The 22119-nt window shown below is 42.7% G+C and overlaps 1 protein-coding gene across 1 annotated transcript in view; it reads right to left on the bottom strand.

Annotated features, from left to right (window-relative positions):
* The window catches only part of LYRM4 (LYR motif containing 4), a 282708-nt gene continuing 260589 nt past the window's right edge, over window positions 1-22119 (bottom strand). Inside the window, exon 3 of the mRNA XM_045866426.3 lies at window positions 1-1152. Within this exon, the coding sequence (XP_045722382.1) occupies window positions 1126-1152 (27 nt within the window). The 3' untranslated portion in view covers window positions 1-1125. The remainder of the gene's footprint in view (window positions 1153-22119) is intronic.

Here is a 22119-nt window from a genome sequence, read left to right as displayed (position 1 = left end):
AGGTGAGCCACGTCTGTAGTTTTAAAATCTCAACCCTCACGTTAGAGAAAATAAAAAGAAACAGGTGAAATTGATGGTATTACTATGAATTTATTTAACCTCATATCTAAGATACTATTTTAATGTGTAATCAATATAAAATTATTAATGAAATATTTCACCTTTTTGTATTAAATCTTTGAAATTCACTCTATTTTGCACTTTCAGTGCTTCATAACTTGGACCAGCCACATTCTAGGTGCTGAGCACTCACATGTGCTGAGAGGCTGTCACGTTGGAAATGCAGCACTCAGGGCTCCTCTTGACCTTGGGGAGGTGACTCCTCTTGACCTTGGGGAGGTGAAGTGCCTGAAAACATCCCCTTCCCTTCCAGAGGCGTCACCCCTTCCCCACCAACTTCTTCCCCACCAACCTCTTCCCCTCAGCCCAAGGTGAGAAGAGACGATGCCCCAAGAGGAAGTTTCCTAAAGTAGACCATGGCTTCCCAACAACTGCGTCTTGGGGTTGGGTCCATTCCACCTTCCCAGAGGTCAGACAGCAATAGAAGAAAGATGGAGCCCCCGAAGGAGGGAACTCCATGTCTTTAGATCTGTCCACAGCCTTGACCTCCAGAGTTTAGATTCAGAGGGAAAAAAGGCAAACTTCTTATTTCGCAATCTGGCCCTGGGCCCTCATGGTCAGACTCTGGTCACCCACTTCCTCTTGCAGTGTGGGGTGCTGTGTGAGCTTAAGCACCAATCACATACATACACGTCTGCATGTATTTCTGTTTAACTTGAGAGATGCAACTTTCAATAAGGGAAGAAGGAAATCAGCACCTATAGGATGCCTACTGTTTGCCAAGTAACTTGTAATTAATATATCATTGAATCTTGACATCGTGTCTGCAATTGGTGTATGTACTAGTTATTGTGTAACAAACCACCCCAGTACTTATCTAGCTCATGACTGAGCTGGTCAGCAGTTTAGGCTGGGTTCCGCAGGACCAGTCTGATCTCTGCTGGGCTCCTTCATGCCTGTGTGGTTAGCTGCTCGTTGACTAGGGGGCTCTGCTTCTGGGGGTGAGCTGGCTGTCAAGTGGGCATCTTCGTTCTCTTCCTCATTGTATCTCATCTTCCAGCGGGCTCACATGGGCTTGGAGACAGCTGTATTCTGAAAGAAAAAGCAGAAGCATCTAAGACCTTTTGGGCCCACACCCCAAACTGGCAGTCATTCTACCCTCTGCATTGTTATTGGCCAGAGCGAGTAAGACCAGAGGAAGGGAGTCAGCCTCTGAATGGGAGCAGCGGTAAAATCACATTGCCGGGAGGGCATGGGCCACAAGGAGGAATGAAGAATCGCTGGTGTTTTTGCAGTCAGTACCCTTAGGCCTTTTCCTGCAAGAGGTTTATGTAACTGTCATCCAAGTCAAGAAACTTGCCCAAAGCCCCATGGCAACTAAATGGCTGGGCTGGGCCCCGTGTATCGACTCCACCTGACTAAAGCACTCCCCTGCCTCCACAAGGATCATTCTGCCCCTGCAGCTTCCCTTGTCATCGGAGGTTCTGCTAGTGAGGCTTCTGCAGTAGAAGCAGAATTCCTTTGAGATCGGCATCCATCTCGTACCCTTCACACTGGGAATAATCCCCTGCAGAGAACGCTGAGTATCTTGGAAAGACTTGAAATAATTTAGGGAAATGGCTGAGGGCTGAGTTTAGGAAATCAAGTCTTAAGCAATGTAGTTTTCCTTTCTAATCATAGGAGAAATTTGAAAACATGTATAATGCACTCCACATGTTTGCAAATTCTTTTCATCCCCTTTTGGTATCCGTAGGCTATTAATGATTTTCTTTTTTTTTTAAAGATTTTATTTAATTAGTAGGGAGACAGAGGGGAAGCACAAGCAGGGGGAGCAGCAGGCAGAGGGAGAAGCAGGCTCCTCGCTGAGCAGGCAGCCCGATGTGGGACTCGATTCCAGGACCCTGAGATCATGACCTGAGCCAAAGGCAGACGCTTAACCAACTGAGCCACCCAGGCATCCGGCTATTAATGATTTTCAACACAGACGAAATCAAACTGCTGTGCCTAAAGCAACCCCTTATTCTGAAAGCAAGTGACATAAAGATGGATCTGCTAAGAAGACATTTCCTCCTGTTGCAGTTTAGACAGATAGCTGAGTAATCCAAAGTAGCCCTTTAATTTTGACAGGGCAGAACTGTTTTCTAAAACCCTGGAACACACATGGAAATCACTTACAGCTGATGCATCCCTGGCCCCATATCTGTGGTCCTCACCCTGGGCTCCATATGAAATCACCTGGGGGGGCTTTTGAAATTCCCAGAACCCAAATTACGACAGATCAATTACATCCAAATCCCTGGAGCGGAGCCTGGGCATCAGGTACTAGCTCTTCAGGTGATCACAGTGTGTGGCCAAGGCTGAAAACCACTGCATTAAACCAATTATTATTGGCTGAACTAGTTGCAAATAGTTGATCAAACAAAGTATGAAAACGTTTGCTGCTGAGTGTAGCCTTTCAGTCATATCTGCCATCACCTGCTCACTAGCCTGTGCACAAACAAGCCTCTCCTACTGGGTTTGTTCCTGTCAACACAGTGCCACGAGTATCGTGTATACAATGTGCAAGGAACCGTGCTAGGTGTCCCGGTGTTGGTACACATCTTAGGAAGGGAGGACTTCTCTGGAAAAACACTGCATCATAAAAAAATCAAAACCATGTGACTTACCAAACTGAAGCAAAAATGGAAAGACCCTAGGAGCTCACCCAAGGTTTAGGACGGTAATACTTTGGAATATTAAAATCCATCTGATGATGCCATGAGCAAACGTGTTTTACTTAAACACAAAACACAACAAAAGCCTGCTGTTATTCTGAGATACTGAGTTAGGATTTTTATGCAAATATGTAGTATTTAAATTTTAATTGACATAGGCGCGCCTGGGTGGCTCAGGATGTTAAGTGGCTGCCTTCCGCTCAGGTCCTGATCCCAGGGTCCTGGGATGGAGCCTAAGCGGGGTCAGGCTCCCTGCTCGGCGGGGGAGTCTGCTTCTCCCTCTGCCCTTCCCCCCCAGCTCATGTGTGAGCACGCATGCTCTTTCTCTCTCAAAGAAATAAATCTTAAAAATTTTTTAATTGACATATAACCTGCATCCTGAGATAGATGCAGAAACTCTTCATGTAAAGCTCAGTGAATTATTATAGATTGAATACATCTGTGTGACCAAGAGCTTGAACCAGCTTTGCTCAGGCTCCCTATCACTTTCTCCTTCCCTCCGTCACAAAGGTAACCAATGTCTTAAATGGCTAACACTGTAGATTCAATGAAGGTCTCTCCAGAAAAGTCTCTTGTGCTGCCTCTTTGTTTGTAGTCAGCTCCCCCTCCCCCACCTTATCCTTGGCAACCACTGATCATTTTTCACCCCTGTAATTTTTCCTTTACTAGAATGTCATGTAAATAGAATCATGTAATATGTAGCTTTTGGGGTCTGACTACCTTCACTTAGAGAAATGCATTGAAGATACATCCTTGTGCTTGTGTGAATCAAGTTTGCTCCTTTTGTTGCCAAGTAGTATCCTACTGTATGGATGCACCATAGTGTACTTATTCACTCACCAGTTGGAGAACACCTGGTTTATTTCCAGCTTCTGGCAGTTATGACTAAAGTGGCTATAAATATTCACGCACAAGTTTTTAACATTAGTTTTCAATTTACTTCACTAAATATCTAGGAGTGGAATATCCATAGGTCATCTAATGTTTAACTTTACAAAAAACTGCTCAATTATTTTCCAAACGCTGTACCATTTTGCATTTCCAGTTCTAGTCATTCCAGAGCCTCAAAAGTACTTGCTATTTGCAATTTTATTTTTATTTTAGCCATTTCTAATAGGTGTGTGGCATCCCACTGTGGCTTCTGCTTCATTTTGAAGGAGAGTTTTGCTAAGTGAATGTGGAATCCTGTGTTTATATTGACTTTTCCCCCTGCACTTTAAAGATATCATTTCATTGTTGATTTGTCTCTTGTTCTTGAATGATATATCATCCATCACTCATATTATTATCCCCTCTACGTAGTGTGGTATCCTTCCCTGGCTGCTTTCAAAATTTTCTTATTATCTTTGGATTTTTGCAGTATGACTGTGATGTGCTTAGGTTTAGTTTTATTTGTATTTTCTTTTGAGTTTTTTAAAAAACTTCTTGGACCTAAAAATTTAGGTTTTCTACCAAATGTTGGATTTTTAATTTTTGACAAGCTCGAAAGTTAATTCCTTTTCCTTTTGTCATCTTTCTAACTTTTTTTTATAATTTCCATTTCTCTGCTGAGTTTCCACATCTGTTCATTAATTATGAGAATATTTTCCTTTACCCTCAGGAACATACTTATAATGGCTGATTTCAAATCCTTGTCTGCTAACTGCAACATCTTAGATATCTTAGGGATAGTTTCCATGGCCTGCTTTTTGTCTTGTGTATAGAATACACTTTCCTGCTTCCTCACACATCTCATGATTTTTTAAAATTGCATACTAGACATTATCAACGATAGTTATAGAGACCCTGGATTCTGTTTTATTCCTTTGAAGAGTGTTATTTTCCTAGTACAGAGTTAACTTTGCTAGACTCAAAACCTCACCTACAGTGGGCACAGCTGAAATCCTCTTTCAGGCTGGGCCCCCTAAGGGATGCTCTGCACATATGTAGTTTAAAGATCTATTACCCCTTCATGGCTCTCGCCCTTCCAGAATTTCTCCCCTAACTTTCTACCTACTCTACTAACCCCAATATATGTCCTCTCTGACACCACCAGTAAGACTGTGGTTTTCCGCCTACGTGTGCCATGCACAGATTGTGAAGTGCATTGAGGCAAAAAGACTCAAGCTTGCAAATATTTGCTGTTGTCATTCCCATCATTCAAGGGAAGGGACTTCCCTCCACTTCTGCTTGTTTTCTGGAAATATATACACATATATCATATGTGTATTATATATAGGTACATATTTCTATATAACTATATATAATATTTTGTCCAGATTTTATCATTGTTATCTGTGAGAGTGTTAGTTCACAGGCTACTTCATCATTACTGGAAGCCAGACCTCAGTTTTGTTTTTCCATTTGTTTTAAGATATATAAATGGAATTATATAGTTTGTAAACTTTTGCATCTGATTTCTTTTCTGCACCATTATGATGGTGATATTCACCCATGCCTTGTACATAGCCATAGTTTGTTCATTTTTTCAAATATCATTTATTTTTTTAAATTGTGGTGAAATTTACCATTTTAAGCATTTTTTTAATGTACTGTTCAGTAGTATTAAGTACACTCACATTTTTGTGCAATCATCACCTCCACCCAACCATAGAATTTTTTTTCATCTGTAAAACTGAAACTCTGTACCCATTAAACAATAACCTCCCTTTCCCATCTCCCCTCAGCCCCTGGCAGTCACAATTCTACTTTCTGTCTCTGTGAATTTGATGATTCTAGGTACCTCATATGAGTGGAATCATGCAGTATTTGTTTTTTTTCTGGCTACCTAATTTATTGTAGCGTATGTCTGAAATTTCGTCTCTTTTTAAGGCTGGATAATATTCCATTGTATGTATTACCACATTTTTTCAATTCATCCATTGATGGACACTTGGGTTTCTTCCCCTTTTTGGCTATTGAGAATAATGCTGCTATAAACATATGTGTAAGTATATGTCTTAGTGTCCTTGATTTCAATTCTTTTGGGTAAATGCCCAGAATTGGAATTACTAGATCATATGGTAATCGTATTTTTAATTTTTTAAGGAATCGCCATATGCTTTTTAAAAAATATTTTATTTATTTATTTGTCAGAGAGACAGAGAGAGAGAGGGAACACAAGCAGGGGGAGTAGCAGGCAGAGGGAGAAGCAAGCTCCCTGCTGAGCAAGGAGCCCGATGCGGGACTTGATCCTAGGATCCTGGGATTATGACCTGAGCCGAAGGCAGACACTTAACAACCGAGCCATCCAGATGCCCCGCCATATGTTTTCCATAGTGGATGCATCTCTTTACATTCTCACCAGCAGTGCACAAGTGTTCCAGTTTCTCCACATCCTAACATATCTTGTTTGTTTGTTTGTTTCTTTTATTTATTTTTTTTTAAAGATTTTTTTTCTTTTTATTTATTTATTTGAGAGAGAGAATGAGATAGAGCATGAGAGGGGGGAGGGTCAGAAGGAGAAGCAGACTCCCTGCTGAGCAGAGAGCCCGATGCGGGACTCGATCCCGGGACTCCAGGATCATGACCTGAGCCGAAGGCAGTCGCTTAACCAACTGAGCCACCCAGGCGTCCCTGTTTGTTTCTTTTAAATAGTAGTCATCCTATGGGTGTCCGGTGGTATCTCATTGTGGTTTTGGTTTATATTTCCCTAATGATAAGTGATACTGAATATCTTTTCATGTGCTTCTTGGTCATTTGTATATTTTCTTTGGAGAAACACCTATTCAAGTCCTTTGCCTATTTTTTAATCAAGTTTTTGTTATTGTTGAATTCTGGATAGTAATACTTCACTATAAATTTGATTTGTAAATATTTTCTCCCATTCTGTGGGTTGCCTCTTTACTCTGTTAATAGTGTCCTTTGATGCACAAATTTTTTCATTTTGATGAAGTCTAATTTGTTTATTTTTTCTTTTGTTGCCTGTGGTATCATATCCAAGAAGTGAATGTGAAATCTAATATCATGAAGCTTTTCCCCTATGTTTTCTTTGAAGAGTTTTATAGTTTCAGCTCTTAAATTTAGATGTTTGATCCATTTTGAGTTAAATTTTGTATATGGTGTAATTTCTAATTTTAGTAATTTGAATCTTCTATCTTCCTAAATTAATCTAGCTAAAAATTTGTCAATTTTGTTGATCTTTTCAAATAGCCAACTTTTGGTTTCATTGATTTTCTATTCTCCTATTTATCTCTGCTCTAATCTTTATTTCCTTTCCTCTACTAGATTTGAGTTTAACATATTCTTCTTTTCCTAATTCCTTAAATTGTAATGTTAGGTTATTGATTTGAGAGCTTCCTTTTTGATATAAAAATGTAGAGCTATAAATTTCTCCCTTAGCACTGGTTTTGCTAGGTCCATTAAGTTTTGGGGTGTGGTGTTTGTTTTCATGCATCTCTAAGTATTTTCTAATTTCCCTTGTAATTTTTTATTTGACCCATTTGTTGTTTAAGAGTTTGTTGTTTAGGGGTGCTTGGTTGGCTCAATTGGTTGAGGGTCTGACTCTAGGTTTCAGCTTAGGTCATGATCTCATAGGTCATGGGACTGAGCCCCACATCGGGCTCCACATTCAGCACAGTCTGCTTGAGATTCCCTCTATCCCTCCCCCTGTTTGTGTGCATCCTCTCTTTCTCCAATAAATAAATAACTCTTTAAATAAAAAAGAGTGTGTAAATTTCTACAAATTTGTTAACTTTCTAGTTTTTCTTCTGTATTAATTTCTAACTTTATCCTGTTGTGGTCAGAGAAGATACTATATATCATAGTTATCTGGGTAAATATATTGAGACTTATCTGTGTATTAACATTTGTGGCTTATCCTGCAGAATGTCCCAAATATACTTGAGAAGGATGTGTATTCTGTTATTGAGTAGAATGTTCCGTATATGTCTATTACCCCTAGTTGAGAAATCATGTTGTTCAAGTCCTCTATTTTCTTGCTTATCTTCTGTCTGGTTATTCTCTCTATTACTGAGAGTGTGATATTAAGGTCTTCAATTATTTTTGTAGAACTCTATATTTCCCCCTTTAATTCTGTCAATTTTTGTTTCATATATTTTGATGGTTTGTTGTTATATATATAATGTAGATATGTTATATTGTCTTGCTGTTGAATGAGGTAGTCTACAAGATCTGCCTCACTTGAAGTAGTCGGTTAGATCCAGTGATTGATTATGCTGTCCCATCAGTCCTTGCTGACATTCTGCCTGCTCGGTTTGTCAATTACCAATAGAGTGTTGCTGAAGTCTCTCACTATAATTCTCTATTGTATCTCTATTCATCTATTTCTTATTGTAGTTCTATCAGTTCTTACGTTGCATATTTTGACACTTTATTATTAGGTGTGTATACATTGAGGATTGTTATGTCTTCTTGCAGAAGTTATCACTGTGATATCACTGTGACCAGCTTGAGAAACAGAGCCTCTTACTTGGACACGAAACACGGGAGCTGAATGGTGCTGCCAGCGCAGAAGTAGCATAAGATAGCATCTCCTGCCCTCATGGAAATTAAAACCTATTTTGGGATACAAAACTGGAAAAAAATCTATAGTGCAAGGTGGTGCCTAATCAAGTGGGTCTTAGAGATGTTCAAGGCAGGGAAAATCACAGAAGGAGGAAATTGAGATCTTAGTGGATGGGTAAGATTTAGTAGAGGAAACAATGGCACCTTCATCATGGCAGGGCAATGAACATAGTCAATTCAGAGGTATTGGTGCATTCATTCTAGTTTTACTCACATTTTAATTTTCTACCCTAACTCTGATGTTGGGAGAAATTGAACTCAGGTAAGTCACATGACTTATTTTAAAAATTGGTATGCTACAGTAACTTTAAAATATTTCACAAGGCTTTCCATCCAGATTACAATAGAATTGCCTTCTATCAACTTGTTTGAGTTGGTTAGCCACACTTTTTTTTAAAATTTAAACTCAATTTAATTAACATATAGTATATTAATAGTTTCAGAGGTAGAATTTAGTGATTCATCAGTTGCATATAACACCCACTACTCATTCCATCAAGTGCCCTCCTTAATGCCCATCACTCAGTTACCCCATCCCCCCTACCACCTTCCCTCCAGCAACCCTCAGTTTGTTTCCTAGAGTTAAGAGTCTCTTATGGCTTGTCTCCCTCTTTGTTTTCATCTTATTTTTCCTTCCCTTCCCCTATGTTATGTGTTTTGTTTCTTAAATTCCACATATGAGTAAAATCATATATTTGTCTTCCTCTGACTGATTTTGCTTAGCATAATACCCTCTAGTTCCATCTATGTCATTGCAAATGGCAAGATTTCATTCTTTTGATGGGTGAGTGATATTCCATTGTATGTATATATGCCACATCTTTATCCATTCATCCGTCAATGGACATCTAGACTCTTTCCATAGTTTGAGCTTAGCCATACTTTTTTTTTTTTTAAAGATTTTATTTATTTATTTGAGAGAGAGAATGAGATAGAGAGAGCATGAGAGTGGGGAGGGTCAGGGGGAGAAGCAGACCCCCTGCTGGGCAGGGAGCCCAATGTGGGACTCGAAACCAGGACTCCAGGATCATGACCTGACCCGAAGGCAGTCGCTTAACCAACTGAGCTACCCAGGCGCCCTTAGCCATACTTTTTAAATAGAAACAATGCACAGCAAAGTATTTGGAAATCAGTCAAGCCACATAAGCAGATAAGGCCACAGTGTAACTAAAACATAGTTCTCTAATACCCCTGACTTATCCACCACACAGAACAGGACCATTTGGAAAATTATATTCTGACATCGCAGCCCTGATAGCATCATTGGTGGTATGGGAGGGGATTCAGCCACACATTGGAATTGGGTCTGGAAGCCCTAAAAGAGATCAGGATTTTAAGGGGACCTGCAAAAGGTAGCATGAATTTCAAGGACTCCTTCATTGTTTGAGAACAGATCCCTTCTCTTCCTTGTCTAATCTCTGAAGGAGGTAAAATTTCCCAAAATGCTATTAAAAGTCAGCTGTACAGACCAGGAGTTAGTACATTGTTTCAGTAAAGCCCAGAATAATGTCAACACCCAGTGGAACCCACAAAGTGGGAATCAACACAAGGCAGGGGGCGGTGCAGGTATACCTGTCCCCCTCCCCATCCCCCCAACTTTCCATTCTTAAGTGAGGCAGACTGTGGTCTAGTCACTCCAGGATTAAGGCTGTGAAAGAAGAAAAGGAGGAAAGGTCATCTCAGAGGTGAATGGCGTGCAAGGACGCAGGCTGGATACTGCAAACCCTACGGGCAATCTTCACCATCTACAACATCACCTTTTCTATGTGTTCTTCTCATCACCAACCAACTTCACAAACTATGTAGATATCATGTCAAATAACAGAAAAAATGTGAAATAACTGGTAGCATTAGTGCCAATTTAAATGAAAGATTGCAAATAAATTTATTTAAGTGAAAAATGGTCAATGTTTCTTTTCCTTCCTTGTTTTTCCAGGGTGGGGGTTAACTCAGCTGAGGGCTAGAAAGGCACGATCTCCCTCACGAGTGTTAAATGCACTATCACCCCAGCATAAGGAATCAGGCTAAGGAGCAGCTGCATCCGTGAGGGGCCTGGGCTGATTCACCATGCTCATGATTATGTTTTCGCCGATCTTTTCAGTTTTTCATGTGTGTAATGCCCTAAATATCAGGTCTGGCTACCACAGTGGTTAGCTGCACTAACTAGTTGAATTCATGGAAGGGTATTTAGAGCTAGTTATCGAGGCTGGTATGTAAATTAATGCAAAGTATATGTCAATAGGTCTCAAATTCAAAATGCTGCCTCTTGGGAAAGAACAGTCCACACCCCAGTGGCATGCTCCCCACACTCACTACTCTGAGCATCTGATGGAGACACCGCTGCTGGGAGGGCTCACTCGGGGTCTCCCATGTGGCTGGTACGCTCCGGGCCCAGGTTTCAGAGGGAGCAGAGTGACAAGGCCATTGTCCCTAGAACACAAAGCCTTAACAAAGGTAGCACAGGAGTGAGAAAAAGGAGCCCCAGGCCGAACCAATCTGTAGCCCCTGCTGGTGCCAGCTAGAGGGGGAGAAGCCTGACCTGTCCTGGATAAGGACCTCCAGGAGGATCTCACAGTGGCCACTGGAACCCTGAGGACATCAGCCATGTGCGCAAGGCTCCCTCCACAGACTTGCCAGGATGGTCCTGTGCCGGAGGCTAATGACAGAGGGAAATGAAAAGTGTTTCTCCCGACATGTCAGGGTCCCTGCTCTAGAATCTGTGATCACTCTGCCCAGGGCAAGAGAGATGTCCTTTCAGTCACCAGCCCAGCAAAGTGGGCTTGCGCTGAGACCAAGCAGAAGTCCTGAGTCCGGTGACTTACACATCAGAGAGAAGGGGGGAGGGGAGGAGGGGCAGAATAAGCTCTCCACGGAGAGTCACATGAAATAAAAAGTGCTGTACTGAACCGTCCTGGACGAAGGTAACCTCCACGTCAAAAGATGTGAGTGCATCTTCTAGATTGCATGATACATTGGCAAACACCCTCACAAAGACATAGTACCTGTGAATCTCCCACCGAGAGCGGGTGAGAAGGCACATTGACAGCTCCTCTCTGACACCGAGTATTTTGGGTTTATTTCATCTCTGCCACTCTGATGCTTGAAAATGTGTGCTTTTACGTCTGCCTTCGGCTCGGGTCATGATCCCAGGGTCCTGGGATCAAGCCCCACATTGGGCTCCCTGCTCAGCTGGGAGCCTGCTTCTCCCTCTCCCTCTGCTCTCCACGCCCCCGCCGCCCCTGCCCCGCTCATGCTCTCTCTCTCTCTCTCACAAATTAATAAATCAAATCTTTTTTTTTTAAAGTAATCATTTGGGATGACTGGGTGGCTCAGTCAGTTAAGCACCTAACTCTTAATTTCAGCTCAGGTCATGATCTCAGAGTTGTGAGATCGAGCCCCTCTTCAGGCTCCATGCTCTGTGTGTGCCCACTTAAGATTCTCTCTCAGCCTCCACCCCCTAAAAAAAAAAAAAGAAAGAAAAGTAATCATTTAAACAATTTTATCACTAAGCATAAATCATGGCATCTTTCTAAACGAGTGAATAACTTTTTTATGGCTCGACTGGAAATACATGCAAACTATTTCTGATGCTTGTTCTTAGGAACCTGTTGCTTTAGCTGTAGAAAGATAACACACCCTACGATAAACCACCAGAAATGCTTGTGGCCCCTGCTCTTCAGCAACTGAGTGATCCTTTGCACTCCTGACACTTGGAGGAAGCTGGACACTGCTGCAACAGGCCCCTGACAGGGAGGCAGGCAAAGCAGTTGGGATCATGCCAGTCCTGCCTTCAACCGGATGGCAGAGTGGGCAACACTCAGCATACCCATTAGTGTACTTAGCATCAGGGAGGAAAAAATAATAATGCATCGCTCTGGCAAGTCCCTCAGGTGCAATATTCATTTAGAAATAGATTTGCTTCAAGTGCTCTGGCACACAGTATGTCTGCAATTCCTCTCCCTTTTTACCGAGAAAAAAAAACAAACAAAACAGATTTTAAAACATCTCCCAGAGCTGCCAGCTTACAAGGGCATGAGATATCCAAAGAAACTGATATGCCACATATCTACGGAATAGACAAGCAACATAGACACATTCTTTTGTGGTTTTTTTTTTTAGTTTTACTAATAATTTTATTCAAAAGCTCAAAAACAATCTTATCTTGAACAAACTGTTCCTGTTATTGGCTGTCTCCTTTTATGTATTAATACCAGGGATGCAAGAATAATTCAACAGATAGATAGAACAAACAAGTGAGCACTTCAATTGATATAGGAAACAATTTGATAAAATTCAACATTTGTTCAGACACATTCTTTTTTTTTTTAAAGGTTTTATTTATTTATTTGAGAGAGAGAGAATGAGAGAGACAGAGAGCACATGAGAGGGAGGAGGGTCAGAGGGAGAAGCAGGCTCCCTGCCGAGCAGGGAGCCCGATGCGGGACTCGATCCTGGGACTCCAGGATCATGACCTGAGCCGAAGGCAGTCGCTTAACCAACAGCCACCCAGGCGCCCCAGACACATACTTTTTTTAACCTAAAAATACTAACCAAATTATAAAGGAATATCTGAAAAATGCTCAGATTTCTTGGGCTCTGCACCCACGAGGTGCATGGGAAGTACAGGGAGCCAGATGTTTGCAGGTGCTTGCTAACAACCCCCTCCCCGCAGCAAGATGGCAGGTCTTCCCACGTGACAATCTAAGGAGGCAGGGACGTGACAAAGGAAGTGTGTGGTCGGTTCTCAGTGGAAAGCCCGTGTGACTCCCCTTCAGCTGAACACGGTAGCCTTTGGGTTCGTCTTCCCGGTAGCAGGACTGCAGCTCAGGGACTGCGAGCCAAGCCGGGAAGGCAGAGGAAAGGCTAGCTGCCACCATTTGTGACACTGAGCTGTTAGAGGAAACAGCTCGATTTCCCCAACACTGTGCGCACACGGTTTATCACGTACCTATGTTTGGGGCCCCTGAGTGGGCACTCTTCATACACCGGTCAATGGAAATTCATTCCACCAAAATGGCTCAACTGCTCCTTCACCAGTATGTTCAAAACATGGGCAAGTCGCCGACCAAGAGCTGAGAAAGGGGAGGGATGATGGCTGAGAGCTGGGAGGGTCCACACGCTCACGGAACAGTGCGGGCAACTGTAGCAAACCCCTTGGTGGAAAATCGTCATCTCCTCCCTGCAGTTATCCCTGAGAAGAGGAGTGACTGGCAGGCAGGGGAAGAGAAAGTAGAATAGATTATAAATTAATTGGTACAGAGAGCAAATCCCAGAAGCTGCCTATTAGTTTCCAGCAGGTAAGATGGATACGCATTATCCTGGCTCTTTTCTGAGCAATTTCCTAAGGCCCAGCAGTACCGAGCCCTCCACCAGCCCGGTCACTCCTCTCTGGCCTCCAGGAGGCTGGCAGGGAATCTTGGTAAGAGTCTGGGTGGCCGTTGCTTTCCATCCTAGATCATCATATCGTAACAGAAACTCCTGATGAAAAGTCTGTGAGACGTAAAAGCCTAACTCACCACTTATGTAATTTGGGGTGTAAGGAAAACAGCAGGAGGTCTTTTGAGCATCTCTTAGAACATTACAGAAAAATAACCCCACCTTCGTAAGACCAAGCCTTGGTACCTCTACTGCACAAAGCAGGATAAATCCAAGATGGCATGAAAGGTTGTAATACACACTATCCTGTCCATCATAACTATGTCACTTTATGTGACCCAGTGGGTGTTTAAAATAAGCATTAGAACATAAAAACTTTCTTCACAAGGAAAATACTACAGATCAGAGGAAAAATTTCTCGAATCTTTACATTTTATGATAATTAAATTATATGCTATATTGTATTCCTGTGGGTATATCATCAGCACCTCCATAATAATTACTTTTAATTTTCAGCTCGGGGGCGCCTGGGTGGCTCAGTCATTAAGCGTCTGCCTTTGGCTCAGGTCATGGTCCCAGGGTCCTGGATCGAGCCCCACATCGGGCTCCCTGCTCAGCGGGAAGCCTGCTTCTCTCTCTCCCACTCCCCCTGATTGTGTTCCCTCTCTCGCTGTGTCTCTGTCAAATAAATAAATAAAATCTTTAAAAAAAAATTTTTTTTTTCAGTTCAAAAAACACAGATGCTTTAAAAAACAAAACAAAGCAAAACAAAAAAAACCCACCTAGAAACACAGAATTACTGTTGTCTTAAGCTAATAAAAGTAGTAATGCCCCAGGATCCGTTAAGGAAAAAGCTTTCAAACAAAATAAGAATTCTTGGCAGGGATTAGAGAAGATGGGAGCTTTCACATATAAAATAATAGAACTAACCCACAGTAATCAAGATTTTGATTAATTACACAAGAGCTTATTCAGTTGAACAGGAATACTCACTTGGAAATCAAACTCCCATCATCATCCCCAGGAGCATTTCTGGAACTTTCCCTCTGGACACAAGTTTTTATCTTCCAGTATAGACAAAACCCAAAGCAAACCAGGACCCACAGCAGACAAGGGAAGAGGAGTCCCTGCTGGGACAGCACTGAGAGAGACTCAGTGCCCGGATGTCACATTTCCAGGAGCCCCACTGGATGAGCGCTTCCAACAGAACCGTCCTCCCACTCAACAAGGGCCCTCAGGGCCAGTTTGCTTACTTCCCCACCCCATCAAAACCAAAACAAAACAACCAAGAAAGAATACCTGTTAAAGCTTTTGTTCCTCATGTAAATCATCCAATTGTAAATTAAAACAATGGAAAAACAAATCTACTTGCTAGCTGGCAAAACCAGTACTCGTTAATGAGAACATGCTCTATGCTCCACAATCTCATCAGGAATACCCATTGTTCAATATGCTATGTGTCCATCCATAGATGAATGGATAAACAAGATGTGGTATCTATAGACAATGGAATATTATTCATCCACAAAAAGAATGAGATCTTGCCATTTGCAACAACATGGATGGATCTAGAGAGTATAATGCTAAGTGAAGTCAGAGAAAGACAAATACCATATGATTTCACTCATGTGGAATTTAAGAAACAAATCAAATGCACAAAGGAGGAAAAAAAGAGAGACAACCCAAAAAACAGACTGGTAACTGTAGAGAAGAAACAGATGGTTACCAGAGGGGAGGAGGGTAGGGGGATGGGTGAAAAAGGTGAAGAGGACTAAGAGGATACTTATGAGGAGGACTGAGTAATACACGGAATTGCTGAATCACTATTTCATAAACCTGAAATTAATATAACACTGCATGTTAACTAAACTGGAACTAAAATTTAACAAAAAAGAAAAGAGAAAAAGAAAATTAATTCACAAGGAGCTCTGAAAAGTGCTACACGGAGTGGCTCATTGTCTCATCTCTCATATAAATAAGTTACCCATTTAAGAGACACAGTATATAACCAACCTCAAAAGGATGTCAAAAATCGGGACTCTGGCACCCCCAGATCTGAGCCACGGGAGCCACAGAGTACTGGGTAGAGAGCACTAGCTAGGATAGGAGCTCTGCCATTCGCCCCCTCCGTGCTATCAACAAGCTGCTTACCCTCCCTCGGCATTCACTTCCCAATCTGCTAAATGGACATCTGTGGCTAAAATGAATTAGGAAGGCAGAGAAAGTCTTGGGACGACAGTAAATGCTACTGTTACTTGTCGGTGTTAATATCATCACTTATAATCTGCTCAAGGCAGTGGCAACCTTATATTCTCCAAGACAAACACAAGACCCATTCAAATCAGTAATCACCTTCCACAGTCCATCATCCAAAGCAACTCAGAAAGTTAGATATTAGATGCTTACCCATCAGAATTTATTTTTGTTGTCTTAGTTTATTTCTAGAGAACCATCTCTCCTCCCCACAAACTCAGGAGCAAAGAGAAGGAAGAGCAGAGAGGGGGAGAAAGGCTCCAGGAACAGTCCGATCTCTGATGTTTCAGCAGATGCAGAAGAGGGACTGGCCTCTGCCCGTATCCCCCAGGGGCTCCTGACAATGCCATCAACTTAAGCTTCGGTTATTGTGGCCACAGCAATTTTGAATGCCGTGGGGGGTGCCACATAGCTTCTTCATGTGAACGCCATGGTAAGACCCCCCACAGCAGTTGGCACACCTCAGCAGTTCGCACACTGGACAAAGTCCTGCCATCTGGGCACGCCAGGCACTCCGGGCACACACAGCAGCACGTACACGTTGCATTGCCCACACCCGCAGCTGTTTGTGCAGCACCTAGCCACGTCCTGTGCCACGTCTTTGGGGCATGGAACTCAGGATCTTCTTGTTCCCTGTAAAGTGCAGGGAGCACAGCCCGACCTGACATTCTTTATCACCTCTGTCATCCACCACGGGAAGTTTGATGGGCTCCACTTTGTCTTGAGCAGCAGTCTGGGTCCTTCCAGCTGACCTGAAACACGGGTGTCTATGAAGGTGAGGAAACTCCCAGTGGCCCCCTGCTGGCCCTGGCTGTTGCCAGAGGGAGAGGCTGGGGTCATCCCTTCAGGTAAATTCTGTGGGTCCTGACCACGCTGCTCAGTGCAGAGGGAGTTTCCTTTCGGGGACGCACTATGGGGCAGTTGGTTCTTTCCGGGGCTCTCCCACAGCTGCTGGTGTTGTGGGTGGAGGACGAGGTCATGGGGCCACCCTGGGAGGCTGGGCAGCAGGTGGTGGTCTCCAAGCCAGGTAGGGGACTGGCAGACCTGGGGCTGTTCTGCTGGCCTTCCACCTGACTCCCGGTCCTCGTGGCACTTATTTTCTGTGTTAGAGAACAAAGTAAAAGTGGGAATGGCAGGTTCCTGAAACTCTGGAGCCTTGAGGTAACAGAGATCCTAGGCTCTACCTCACAGGATGAGGAGGGACTCAGCTATGGTGGGATCTGCTGAGGCAAGGGCTTCATGGTGATGGAGTAGCCCTTGGGCTGGGGTGTCTTGTAGCCCAGGAGGTGACAGGTGGACATCATTTTGTCATGCTTCAGGCCCATCAGTGAGTCCTGGGTCTCTCTCCATTTGCAGCCCATGGGCAGCATCGACTCCATCTGCGGGGTGTCCTTATAGTCAGGGAGTGGCTGGATGTATCTGGCTTTAGTTCCTCTTCAGGGCCCATGTTTACTGATGGATCCTTCATGATTTCTTGTAAAATACCTCTGTCACTGGGACTGAGGATCAGGAATTATTAAATTTTTAAAAACTTCAGTTTTATTAAAGTGTACTTGACATATGAAATTGTTAAATTCTTGAAAGTGTACATTGCAATAATTTACTACATTATACATTGTGAGGAGTCCTCCATCTAGTTTTTTAAAATATTTTATTTATTTATTTGAGAGAAAGAGAGAGAGAGCACACAAGCAGGGGGTAGGGGCAGAGGGAAAAGCAGGCTCCCCGCTGAGCAGAGAGCACGACACAGGGCTCTATCCCAGGACCCTGGGATCACGACCTGAGTGGAAGGCAGACTTTCAACTGACTGAGCCACCCAGGCGCCCCATCCACAAGCCTCTTTCCCTTTCCTGTGGCTGTGGTGCAGTGGGTAATCAACCATCTTTCCTTCACTAGCACATTCGATGGCCAGATGGAGTGTTTCCTGGGTCCCAATCACCTCAAATAGCTTCAGGATTTGGGGGTGACTCATGGCCTTCACACTTTGACCTTTGAGGAATCTGGAGGCTGGAGGAGCTGATCTGGTGAATGACCTTCATGGCTACTGTCCAAGACAGAATACGCCAGATCAACTGCACCTCAGCGAGGCTGCCCTGGCTGATGGTCTAGAGGAGCTGGTCATTGTCAACATGGGTTTCCTCATCAGCAAAGGTGGCCGAGAGGCCCTTCAGTGTGATGACCTGATAATTGTACTAATGACACTAACGACCTTAATTAACACTAATCATGGTAAGAAACAATACTAACAAACTAAATTTTAAAAATAGATGAGAAAAATGTTAAAAATGAGAAAAAGAAAAAGGAAAATAAAAAATGATGCAAAGATGGGACGCCTGCTGGCTGGTTTAGTCAGTTAGGCGTCTGTCTTCAGCTCAGGTCATGATCCCAGGGTCCTGGGATCGAGCCCCGCGTCGGTCTCCCTGCTCAGCGGGGAGCCTGCTTCTCCCTCTGCCTGCCACGCCCCCTGCTTGTGCTCTCTCTCTCTGACAAATAAATAAAAATCTTAAAAAAATAAAAATTAAAAATAAAACAAAATCTTAAAAAAAGACTCAAAGAAAAAAAATAAGACAAAAAATAAGAATATGAACCAGGAAAACACACAGGGTAAAGAAAAATGAGATCATAAAAATAAAAGAATAAAGAAAATAAGATGAGAAAAAAGAAAAATGAGGAATTAAAAAGAAAATATCAAAAACTTTAAAAGAAAAAAGAAAAAAAGAGCAATAGAGGAAAAAAAATAACAAAATAAACAAAAAGTCAAAGAGAAAAAAGCTAACTGTGGTCCAAGTCCCTCAAGTCACCAAAAATACTCTTCCTGGGTAAAAGGACCAAAAGCCCTCCACCCAGCATGGACTCCCGCGGGTATTGGGGTTCCTGAATAGTGGTTCCTATGAGGTCATAGCATAGTTACAACTGAGGATGATCCACAGTGCTTTTCTCACTTGTTGCTCTCAAGAACACTTTACTTTTAGGGGCCCCTGGGTGGCTCAGTTGGTTGGGCGACTGCCTTCAGCTCAGGTCATGATCCTGGAGTACTGGGATCGAGTCCCACATTGGGCTCCCTGATCAGCAGGGAGTCTGCTTCTCCCTCTGATCCCCCTGCCTTGTGCTCTCTCTCTCTCTTTCTCTCTCTCAAATAAATAAATAAAATCTTAAAAAAAAAAAAGAACACTTTACTTTTAAAGAAAAAAAGGGGGGTGGACCCCAAAGGGCTTTTTGTTTATGTGGTTGATAGCAATCAATATTAACTTATTAGAAATTAAAATCTGTAGGCTGCTTCAGTGGCTTTTTCTAGTTGGAAAACCTGTAATAATCTTTGGGTTTTATTTTTTATTCTTTTTTAAAGATTTTATTTATTTATTTGAGAGCGAGAATGAGAGAGAGAGAGAGAGCATGAGAGGGGGAGGGTCAGAGGGAGAAGCAGACTCCCTGCCAAGCAGGGAGCCTGATGCGGGATTCGATCCCGGGACTCCAGGATCATGACCTGAGCTGAAGGCAGTCGCTTAACCAACTGAGCCACCCAGGCGCCCCAATCTTTGGGTTTTAAAAAAGCTCATAATGTTGACACTTAGTATATTCAATTCCTTTCTCTTTAAGCTCTGAGTGATTGATCTCAAAATGATGCCACGACTTAACTGACAGGATGATGATATAACAAAAATGTTCTGTTGCATAAGACAAAATACGGTGCATTATTAATATACATAAAGCCGAAGGGAACAAGGCTTTTGCTATATTTTCACTTGTTATTTGCAGTTTTGCCCAGAGTCTTTGGAAATTCCTATCTTCCATGTGCATTTCAGTAACCTGTAAGTGTAGAGGTTGCAGCTGTGGGTTGAGAAAGTTACTCTCTTTTTTTAAGCCAACAAGCCAGAAAATTCTGTGTCTGTATTATTCAGCATGGGTATGGGCATGGGTGCTGGGTGCTGGGCATGGCACCCGTGCCTCAGGGGAGGGAGGCAAGAAGCCCCTTCCTCTATTCCTCCCCTAACACTCCTCCTTTCTATATGTAGATTCAAGTTTCTGACCTGTATCATTTCCGTTCTCTCTGAAGAACTTCTTCTAACACTTCTTGCCAGGAAGATCTACTGGCAAATTCCCTCAATTTTGTCTGTCTGAGAAAGTCTATTTCTCCTCCACTTTTGAAGGATAATTTCACTGGATACAGGGGCGCCTGGGTGGCTCAGTCGTTAAGCGTCTGCCTTCGGCTCAGGTCATGATCCCAGGGTCCTGGGATCGAGTCCCGCATCGGGCTCCCTGCTCAGTGGGAAGCCTGCTTCTCCCTCTCCCACTCCCCCTGCTTGTGTTCCCTCTCTCTCTGTGTCTCTGTCAAATAAATAAATAAAATTAAAAAAAAAATTTCACTGGATACAGAATTCTAGGTTGGTAGGGTTTTCTTGCTTGCATAATTTGTGAGAAGTCTGATGGCATCTTTATCCTTGTCCCTCTATAGGTAAGGTATTTATTTCCTCTGGCTCTCTTCAAGATTTTCTCTTTGTCTTTTATTTTTCTGCAGTTTGAATATGATACATCTTAGTGTAGTTTTTTGATATTTTTCTGCACAATATTCTCTGAGCTTCCTGGATCTGTGGCTTGTTGTTTATCATAAATTTTGAAAAATTCTCAGCTACTATTACTTCAAATATTTCTTCTATGCCTTAGTCTCTTTCCCCTCTTTTTGTATGTCCATTATGTATGCATTACACCTTTTTAAATTGTCCTGCAGTTCTTGGATGTTTTCTTCTTCTTTCTCCTTCTCCTCCTTCTCCTTCTCCTTCCCCTTCTCCTTCTTTCTCCTTCTCCTCCTCCTCCTCGTTCTTCTTCTTCTTTTCTTCTTTCTTCTTCTCCTCCTCCTCCTCTTCCTTTTCCTCCTCCTCCTCCTTCTTCTTCTTCTTCTGCCTCTTCTTCTTCTTCCTCTTCTCCTCCTTCCTCTTCTCCTTCTTCTTCTTCCTCTTCTTCTTCTTCCTCTTCTCCTCCTTCCTTTTCCCCTCCCCCTCTTCTTCTTCTTCTGTCTCTTCTTCTTCTTCCTCTTCCTCTTCTTCTCCTTCTTCTTCTTGTTCTTCTTGTTCTTGTTCTTGTTCTTTCTTCTTCTTTTCTTCCTCTTCTCCTCCTCCTCCTGCTCCTTCTTCTTCTCCTTCTCCCCCTTCTTCTTCTTTTTTCATTCTTTGTTGTCTTTGCTTTCTAGTTTGGGAAGTTTCTACTGATGTATGTCTTCAAGTGCACTGACTTTTTCCTGTCATGTCCAGGTCACTGATGAACCCATCAAAGGCATTCTTCATTTGTTACAGTATTTTTGACTCTAGAATTTCCTTTTGATTCTTTCTTAGTTTCCATCTCTCTGCTTACATTACCCATCTGTTCTTGCATGTTGTCTACTTTTTCTATTACGACCCTTAGCATATTAATCATAGTTATTTTAAATTCCTGGTCTGATAATTCCAAAAATTCTGCCATATTTGAGTCTGGTTCTAATGCTTGCTCTGTCTTTTCAAGCTGTGTTTTTTTCCCTTTTAGCATGCTTTGTTATTTATTAGAAAACTGGACACGATATACTTGATAAGAAGACCTGAGGTAAATAAGTCTTTAGTGTGAGGTTTTTTTAATCTGGCTAGGAGTTTATCTATGTTTACTCTTTGCTATAGCTGTAGGTGTTAGAGGGTTAAATTTTCCCTGTGTCCTTGGTTTTTTCTCGTCTGTTGTCTCTGGGTTTTCCTAGACTTCTTCAGTAAGATCTGAGGCTTGTAGTCCTTTCCATTATAATCTGTTATTGTGCAGGAGCCTTGCTGTTGTGGGGGGGATGGTGTGGAGGGAGGGGGAGTGTTCTCAGAACTAGTCAATTAGATCTCAGTTTTTAATGAGCCTGTGCCCTAGGCTATGACCATCACAAAGTGCCTCTCAGGCAACCACCACACTCCCCTGACCTTAGGTAAGACAGGGGAGCTTTGGGGGGCTGCAGTTGGGTATTTCCCATGCCTCAGGTCTGCTAGACTCTGGTAAATCCCAAGGTGGTTTGGCTCTAGCAAAATAGTGTTCCTCGAGGGCAGGCTTTTGTTAGCAAGAACAGAATGCTCTGGTTCTGTGCATATTTCAAAATGGCTACTTCTCCCCTCCCCTGTGGAAGACAGGAGGGAACTTTTCTCTGATTTCCACTCTGAACACCTGGTGGGGCTCCTACCTCCTGGACATAGGCTCACAAAAGTGCAGGGTCCCA

Source organism: Mirounga angustirostris, unplaced genomic scaffold, assembly GCF_029215605.1.
Source record: "Mirounga angustirostris isolate CCGP_5_RB_7025 unplaced genomic scaffold, mMirAng1.0.hap1 SCAF_8, whole genome shotgun sequence".
Lineage (NCBI taxonomy): Eukaryota > Metazoa > Chordata > Mammalia > Carnivora > Phocidae > Mirounga > Mirounga angustirostris.
Note: the sequence above shows the minus strand (reverse complement) of the source record. Positions and strands in the feature narration are given on the sequence as shown.